This window comes from Charadrius vociferus, unplaced genomic scaffold (genome assembly GCF_000708025.1).
Source record: "Charadrius vociferus isolate BGI_N301 unplaced genomic scaffold, ASM70802v2 scaffold838, whole genome shotgun sequence".
NCBI lineage: Eukaryota > Metazoa > Chordata > Aves > Charadriiformes > Charadriidae > Charadrius > Charadrius vociferus.
The window spans coordinates 619,679-628,809 of NW_009649487.1; the positions used below are offsets into that span (position 1 = coordinate 619,679).

Below are 9,131 nucleotides of genomic sequence, written 5' to 3' on the forward strand. Positions count from 1 at the left end.
AGAGACCCCTGTGCTTAGCCTGAAACCTAATCGTGCTGGCCACACGGAGGACGGACTGCTGGGGTCTCCATTTCACTTCTTTAACCCAGCACAATCCCCAATCCCTCCCCCTTTCCTTCCCGTTCCCCAAGGGACTCTATTATACCTCCCGATCTGTTCACACTCCTTATCCCCCTGCGTGTTTGCACACACTGCTGACCCAGCCTTTATCTGGAAGACATAAGGGTCTCTGTGTGGAGTTCCCACAAGGGCTATTAATCGTGTAGATGTCAGAGTCCCCCAGCTCCAAACCCTCCCTTCCTGCTCCTCCCCTCTTCTTCCCTCCCCCCGCCCTTTTTGTGCTCTCTGGAGATTGGGGAAAAAAAGTTTTATGAAAATTCACACACAGAACTTGCAAACTTTGCAAAATATGATCTGCTCCCCTGGGCAAGGTTGGTAAATGGTGTGATTTCTCCTAAAACACCAAATACAAACATACACACACACTGCTCCCTGCTAGGCAAATGGAGGAATTTTCTCCAAGAGGAAATAGAGAGCTAAATGCTTTGCCAAGTTAGGGAAAGTTTGGCTCCTGGTCCCAACCTGGATGGAAACCCTCCAGCTGGTACCTCTGCAACTGGTCAAATCCAAATGGCATATCCGCAAATCCATGGGAACGTGGGAATCTGCAGAACTGGATTTAAGTCTTAGATCCTTGTGGATGTGGCTCCAGAAAAGAACTGCATCCTTTCGACATCCTCATCCCCTGCACTAGCACCTCCTTCCCCAAGGTAAACAAGAAGCTGAGCCACCAGGCTGATTTGCCGTGCGCTGTCTCTAGTCCTTACCTGAACTCGGGCCTCGGTGAGCTTGGTTCTCTGAGCTAGCTCCTCTCGTGTGTAGATGTCTGGGTAGTGGGTTCTCTCAAAGGCCTTCTCCAGCTCCTCCAGCTGCTCAGCAGTGAAAGTGGTTCGACTGCGGCGTTGCTTGCGCTTCAAAGGCAGATCTGGTTCGGATTCGACATCAGACCCTTCGTCCAGCCTGTTACCTGGGGTGGGAGAGAAATGGGAGATAAGTTTTGTGTGGTTAAAAAGCCATATGGAGAAAGGCTGTTGGAAGAGTTAAGCAGCCCAGCAAAGTAATCTCAGTTCTACTCTGGTGGTGTCCGTTGAAACAAATACTCTGTCCACATACAATACATCTACCAGTTTTATGCTATTTCTGTAGTTTCCTACTATTATTTTTTCCCCACATTGTAAAAAGACAATCTGTGAAAATCAGAACTCTTTGCAGGAAAGGCACGGCTACCACGAAAGAACTTCCAGTTATTGACTTATGCCAAGAAATTAACATTTTTTATTAGAAATGACTGTGTTTCAGAATTGCACATTTTAGACTGAAAAGATGTGGAAGCTGAAATGAGCAGATAAAAAATTCAATACACGATGCTTTGATTTGTGCAGCCTAATTTCCTCTTGTGTTTTGTCAGGTATCAGTGTCTGACATTTCAAATTTTAAACCACCTTAGGAAGAAAAAAAAAAAAACCTAGTAATTTTTTCAGCTGGGAAAAACCTTTCCAACTCTGCTTCACCTCTGCCCACAGGATACAGTTCTTCTCTTATCTTCCCCAGTTATTTTCAGCACGAGTTTTGCACAAGACGAGCCTCCTACAGCATTAAAAAGCCATGAAAGTCCTTTACCAGTGTCTAATTGGTCACTTACTTCCTCCACCTTCACTTGCCCTGGACCTCTGCCCTTCCCTTCTCCCTGCCTTGAACCCAGCACCACATCTATTGCTTCCTGAGGCACTTACTAAACCCAATTAAGTATAGCTGGAATAAGTAAGCCCAGTTTTACTCTTTTTTTTTTTTTTTTTGGTCTGGGGATAAAGCAGAAGGCACTCCATTGATAGCCACCAAGTCTACAGTCAGACCCAGTGGATTTTAAAGAGGACGCACCAGGAACAGCATTAGCTGTGACTCCAGTGTTCACCAGAGGCCTCTCATGGAGCAAAGCTTGGGTTTCAAAGATGTGCCATGTGCAGGTTATCGGTTCCACGCAGTGCAGATGTTGATGTATGGAGAATCTCAGCCAGGCCAAAACTTTATGTCTGCCTTTGGGACAGTGAAAAATGTGCCACTGGTTCGTGGCAGCAGAGAAGGAAGAATATGATATATAAAACCTTTCAGCTAGGTGAGAGATCTGGCCTCTGTCACCTTTTCCTTCTCTGTCATGAAAATAAGAGACTCATTAAATGTGCACACATTTTTTGCCCTACCAAGCTTCACTGCCATAGTTCAGAATAACTGCACAGAAAGACCAAGAGGCAGAATCTGCTTAAACACCGTGCTTACAGAGAAATTTTTTTCCTTTGAGTAAACTTTTGCTAATTTAGGATTAAAGCTCATCTTGACGATAAAGTTCCCTAAAGTTACTAACATTGTTTTTCAGTCCTCTCTTTTTGTTCAGCTCCTATACTATTATCGTCCAAAAATCTGCCTTTTTCTTTTCAGACCTGGGAACAGCAGCTGTGACTTCCCCAACAGCTGCTCAAGAGTGGCGGCGGTTTGAGGAGTATGAGGCAAATATCCCATCGGAGTTCACTTGTTTATACTGAGATCACCACAAAATGCCATTGCATTCAGCTTGCTGCGATACAAAAATGCTTTTATGTCTTGGGCCTTCACAAGGAGGATGCAGTGTCAGAACTAAGCTAACTGCAGTTGCTCTGGAGTCAGAGAAACTCTGCTGCAGAGAAGCAGATGGCTTGTTTTGGGGACAAACACATCACCTTAAGAGGTTTTCCCTTCTTCTAGCTCTGGCTTACCAATACATAGGGTCTTTACAAATGTTCATCCTTTTAAATCAAGAACCCTTAGTTTCTCACTGAATTCAGTGAGAAATTCACTGTTGACTTCAGAGGAGCAGCATCTGTCCCACATTTTAAAGGCAGTTTCACTGTACGCAGCAGAAATTTGTAACTAAACTAGCTTTTTGGTTATGTCCATTTCCAGGGAAGGTCTAGAGTCACAAGTGGTATAAAAGGAACATCTGTACTTGAAACTAACAGCCCTCCACATCTGGGTGCCAGATGATTCGGGGCAGGTAGAAGCACATCTGGACCTTGGGGTACCATGCTGTGCAAAGACACATCTGGAAACCTATAGCATATAGTAAATTTAAGTTAATCACTTAAGTCACCGACTATTATTCGTTTAATTAGTTAGTATCTTTTCTGGAAATACTTGATATGAAAAAAAATAAGGAAGGAGGTGTGTTTTGGTTCAGGATGTGAGAGGGCCAGTGTGAGGAAGGGGAAAGAAAATATGCTAGGTTAAATGCTATTTAACTCTACAGTTGAGCATATTTCTTTATAGTAAATATTTCTGTATAGTTAGTAATTATGCTTAGTAGCAACTTTCAGCCTGTGAGCTCTTTAGCAACAGGAATTGTCATTTGTGGCACGTTTCACGCCTGGTGCAACAAAGCCTCAACGTGCTTGGCAGGTACTATGGTGACAGCAATGTCAAAATGACTTTTTTAAGATCTTACTCTTCTCTTGGCCACTTGATAGTAATGCTGTAACATCTACCTACAGCTCGTCCACTTGCTTGGTCCAACTGCTTACACAATATACAACAAACCTGGGACCCTGTATCTCCCCAGGTGAGGATAAAAAGTCTAGAAAAGGATCTGCAACGTTTCACCCCCCACACTTCACTTTGCTTACTTTTTTCGCTGCAAAAGCCTGGAAAGGAAAACAGCCAAACTTTCTTCAACGGCTTTATGCTCCTAATTAAGAATCCCTGATTTGGCCACAAAGTTTTGGGATAGGACAACTGATTTTCATGAGTAACAATCTGTCCTACTCACAGCAGCACCGGCAACTGTGCTGGCCATCATGCTGGCTACAGGGGTAAAAGGATGTGGACCCAAACTTTGCAATATAAACTGACCTAACACTTTCTATCTGCAAGTCTCCAAACAGCTCCCGACTGGCATTATCTCCATTTTACAACCGTGGCAGGGATGGCGGAAGTCACCCACCTACGGTCACCCTGTGAGTCAGGAGCAAAGCTGGGAAAAGAAGCCACAGCTCCTCGTGCCAAGTCCGAGGCTCCAACAACCCGACTACAAAGATGAAACCAAGAGAGCAAGAAAAATCCCAGGGTAAGTCTGGAACCAGCTGGTCTTAGTACGATGCAGCTGCTGCTGTCAGGCACAGATTCATTAAATAATATAGAAAGTCTTTCAGCTGAAACAGACTGCAGTACGAGCTTATTATCTAATGCATCCCTTATCAGGGGACAGTCTCCCTTTACCTGCCTAAGATGCAACTCAAGGATCTAACAGGTCTTTTCCATTTCTAAACAGCTGAAACCTGCTGGTCAAATGGTTTCATTGCCATAAATTCCACAAAGTTTCTGTGCAATGAGAAGGTTTACAAAACTGCAAGAGTAACTCAAGGAGACTCCCTCCCTGGGCAAGTCCAGGGGGATTCACTCAAAACTTGAATGCTTCATTTTTTGTGACACATCCCTGTGAAAAATGGATGCATAGCACTGCCAGCAGCATGAGCAGGGGGTGAATCCCAGTTTGCAGCCTCCAGCACAACGGGGCTATTGCTGTAGAAATAATCATTAGCATGCGCTGGTAGCATTTTCCACTTACTCAGCACGGACAGCAATGAACACCCTGTAAATACAAAGGTGGAGAAATATCTAGCAGCAGCTTCTTGTGTGGCTTACCAATCACTAGTTGTGATGAAGGATGGGAAACAGCTAGCTGTCCGATATGCAGCTCCCCTAGGATATCATATTGGCTAAAGATTGACAGAAAAGAACAGAATGGAGAGGTGATGGAGGGAAAAATCTCAAGGGAAGACAAAACAGAGAAAAGGAAAAACTAAGAGAAAAGTGTGCTTATTACAGGACACACACACTGATCCCACTATAGTTTGGTTTGTTTGGTTTTTTTACAGCAATTCCGTCTTTATTATTTAGCGTAACTGCTCTGTAGCTCAGAAAGAAAAAACCCAAACTGCTCAAATCTCTTTGCTTTGCAATACTCTTACAAATGAAGAGACATAGGCTTCGTTATGGGAATGAGAGCAAGTTTGCCAGTGTGAAAATTCCTCTGCTCACGGAAGGCTATTCAAATGTACAGGCACCTTCTTGGAGCAAAGATACAACATGGCTTGTGCAAGGGGGGAGAGAAGACCATGTGAAGGGACTTGCTGAAGGTTTGCGTGGATCAATGCCAAGTCTCACATCTTCAGGGAGGATGATCCGGGGAAAACTGAATAAATCAAAATTATTCTTTCTCCCCATGGAAATGAGTGCGGCCAGAGAACGTGCGCAGCTGTGTGTACAGGATGGCATAGGAAAGGTGACAAATACAAGCTTGGGCTTGTCCTGGGACCCATTCTAGCATGAGGAAATGTGTAAATTATGGCCCACAAACTCACATTCCTGAATAATGCTGCTGATTCAGGTTGGGGTACAATTAGCAAGAGCCAGGCAGAGCTCTCTGGAGGGGTTTGAAAGGAATAGAAGTGTAGAAGTGGACTGGACGTTGAGGGAAGAAACAAGAAAAACAGTTCATAATTATGGACTGGATGTGTCCTCCCTCTCCCCGTTCCCTTCACTCCTCTTTTTCCCTTCCTCCCCCTCTGCCTTTCTCCTCTCCACCTCCATTCACTGCTCTGGGTGCCTCTTAGCCCTGGAGTTAAATTAATCAACAGGATTAGGTGGAATCGGCCACAACAAGACCCTCCAGGCTCAGACTGAGCCCTTGATGCTCTATAAGGACCTGCTGCCTTGTCTTGAAGCACCTTGGTGCCGTCTGGAAGGATTGGCAGACAGGACCAGACATGAAAACGCATTCATTAAAGTGGGGATCAGATTTTGTTAGAGGGTAAAGGGGAGCCGTACATTCTCTCTTTCAGTATTTCTCATCTCGTTTCCTCTCTCTCTTTCTCTGTTGCTTCCCGCTGCACCATCCTAAAAATTAAATGTGTGTTGGAGGGGAGAGATTAAAGGAGGGAAGGGAATGGTTTTGGGAATGGCTTAGCTATAATTGCACCTTTTGTGCTGCAACTGGCTTTACCAAACTCATCCAGCTACTGCTGGAGCAACAGTGATGCTCCATGAAACCAGATCTGGAGGTGAAGTGCTGGGAAGCTAATGCAGCCATAGGGGGACTTGGATTTAACAGCATGAGAAAAGTAAGAAAAATCTCACTGTGAAAGTACCAGCAAGATCTGAGCACCCCCACGTTACAACCCCACACCAGGTCCCTCCTTCTTCACAACATTCTCCATCCACCAAAGCTGTCATGCTTGGTGGCCCCAACAGCTTCCCCTGCATAAACGTATGCATGCACATTTTTCCCGTCCCATGTGTACCTGAACTTCATGTACATAAAATAACTTCAGGTTATTTTATGCTGGAGGACAAATTAAGAGTCTCTCAATGACCTTGAAAAGGGCAGGCTTCACCTGCCACATGATGCTTTTGCTGCCTGACATTGCTTTAATAAATGTCGCATTGCCATGAGACAGTGAGGAGGTACCCATCTCACAGGTAAATATCTCCCGATTGTGGGTACCTTGTCTCAAGGACCTGAAATAATAAGATCTATTATAGCTGAGATCCTTGCCATGGACCTCAGCTATAGTACATCTGTGGAGCAGGAAGGGTGGGACTGGACACCTCACACTTTCTACTCCCCCAAAAGGATTTGGGATGAACAAGGATCACCCAGCTGCAGCTATTTATTCACAGAGCATGTCCCCGGTGCTGGACCCTGCAGTCAATGGCTTCAGAAGCAAGATCTGAAACTCTCCCTGACTTCTCAGCATCTGCCTTTCCCTCTGGCAGAAAGCAAACAAAACCTATCAAAATGCAAACAAGACTATGAAAAGCCTGAGAGAAGGGCGACACAGTGGCAGTGTCACAAGCACAGAATTGTATTGCCTTGATTTTTCTTTCCAACATGAAAACCAGAACACCCTTTTCTTTCTCTTCTTGGAAAATTATGAAGTCCTGAGTTCACAATGAGGGAGAGGTGCATATGTGTGCACAGAATAATCCCCGCTCACCTCCAAACCCGTTCAACAGCAGGTGGGACTGCAAAGGGGGACAGAGGTGTTTCGAATTCAAAAACAATAATCAACACAGCACATACAATAAAGCTTGGGTTTCCCCCTCCCTCCCCTTTCCAACCTGTAAACTCCCCATTCTCCAGCATTTGCTCGTGCCTGCGCAGCTGTATTACAGTTTAACATAGTTTAGAGGGCTGTGGTGTGGAGCAGAGGCAGAAAGCGAATCACATAATAGTTGATATGCGTTTTAATCAAGTAATTCGGCCCAAGCAGAATGATAGTGCCTGTTGGTGGGGTGCCCTTGAATACCAAACAGACTGGGTAGCAGGCCTAGGAAAATGAAAAAGTCATTTACAGCTCAGCTGGGGACTGCACTGTTCAGCAAAGCATTAGTGTGGGGGGCCTTCGGAGATAAAGGTTTGGGGTTTTTTTCTCTTTTTTTTTTTTTTTTTGTTTTTTTATTCAGGCATTGAACTGGCCAGCTGTAACCAAACCGCAGACTGAGGTAATGTCCATTATGGGCTTTACAACCTGGAAATAATACTCACAGTGGAGCTGATGCTCTTGAAGAGGGAGGCAGAGACAGTGTGTGTGTCTGTCTGTCTGGGAGGAATATAGAAAAGGATGGGGGTGTCACAGAGAGAGGTGTTTCACAGCTGGATACTTCATCATGTCAAGACCTCTACCGAATGAGGGAGATCATATGTGGAAGGAGGGAGGAAGGAAAACTGGAGGTTTAATGGATGAAAAGGAGGTGTATGCAAAAGGTATCCAAGTGTGTGCAGCTCCTCACACATGGGTGATGGGACATGGCCAGTCAGCAGGATGACCACGGTGAGAACCACACAACCTGTTCTGGCTTAGAATGAGAGATCCGATGATTTCTCAATGTCTGAATCCCAAAGATTCACCTGGGAGGAGCCCTCACATTCACATGCTGCGCTTGAAGACTCAAAGGTGGTGCAACGTGTTAAGTTTTACCTGGTTCTGGCTGCCCTACTGCCCTGAGCACTTGCCCCAAACTAGCTTCCTCCCAGCTCTGCCAGAATTTGGCTCCTAACTGATGGATTGGCTTTGGGATTTTAAGAAAAAAACTCTTATACAGGAGTACTGGCCATGAAATACATATATGCCTCTAAACAAAAGGATTTAAATTTTTCTTTGGTTAGAATGCCATTTTGGGATGCACAGAGGTCCAAAAATCACTGCCATTTTCCACTATAAGAATCCCTACATCTCCTTGAATGAGTACTTTATCTTTCTTGGCTCCGTGCTAGCCAGGTTCATAGGCACAACTACAAGTGAAGCACTACAACATTTTGGAAATACAAAGCTAGAGAGACCCTGTTTTCCTTGGAACTATCATCCATCACCAAAAGCCTCTTGCCAATATGAGGACTTGCATTGAGTGAAGACATATCCAACAGCTCTCTCTGCGTTCCTCTCTCTATCAATCGCAGCCATCCGAGGTAACTCCGTTCAGGTTAGGAACTTACCTTTGCCTTGAAGCCAGAAGCTAAACTAGAGGAAGGCTTTTCCAAGCCAAAAAAGAAGAAGGAATTACATCCCTAACCAGATGCTCTTTCATAATCCATGCCACGCACATAGACCAAGCAAACTCCTTTGCTGACGTACACCAGTGCAGTTCTGGTAAAATCCAAGAAGCTGTACTCATTTATCTTGGTGGAGGGATCTGGCCCTGGAGGCTCCATCTACTCTGCATGTGAAAGTAGTAAGAGACATCAGGGCCCCAGCAAATCCTAACGCAAATCAGGGTCTGGCAGCGTAGGTACCAGCTGCAGTGCCCCCATGCAAAGACACATGGTCACAAAAAAACACAGCATATTCTGTTTCTTGCAAGTAGTGAACAAAACCAAATCATCCAGAACATTTGGAGGAAGATAGGGAGGGAGGGAGGGCAAAAGAGAGCCTACATCTCCAACAGCCTTTGTTAATTCCCAGCACTGGCCTGAACATAAACAGATGGAATATCCATCAACTCCAGTCGTCTTTTCTTTTCTTTCAACTTTTTTCTAGTTCTCGCCT

The 9,131-nt window shown here is 44.9% G+C and overlaps 1 protein-coding gene across 4 annotated transcripts in view; it reads right to left on the minus strand.

Moving 5' to 3' along the window:
* PAX7 (paired box 7) overlaps positions 1 to 9,131 on the minus strand; it is a 101,566-nt gene that overhangs the window by 50,542 nt on the left and 41,893 nt on the right. For all 4 annotated transcript variants that reach the window (XM_009889979.1, XM_009889976.1, XM_009889978.1 and 1 more), the window contains exon 5: positions 828 to 1,027. In XM_009889979.1, the coding sequence (XP_009888281.1) occupies positions 828 to 1,027 (200 nt within the window). The remainder of the gene's footprint in view (positions 1 to 827; positions 1,028 to 9,131) is intronic.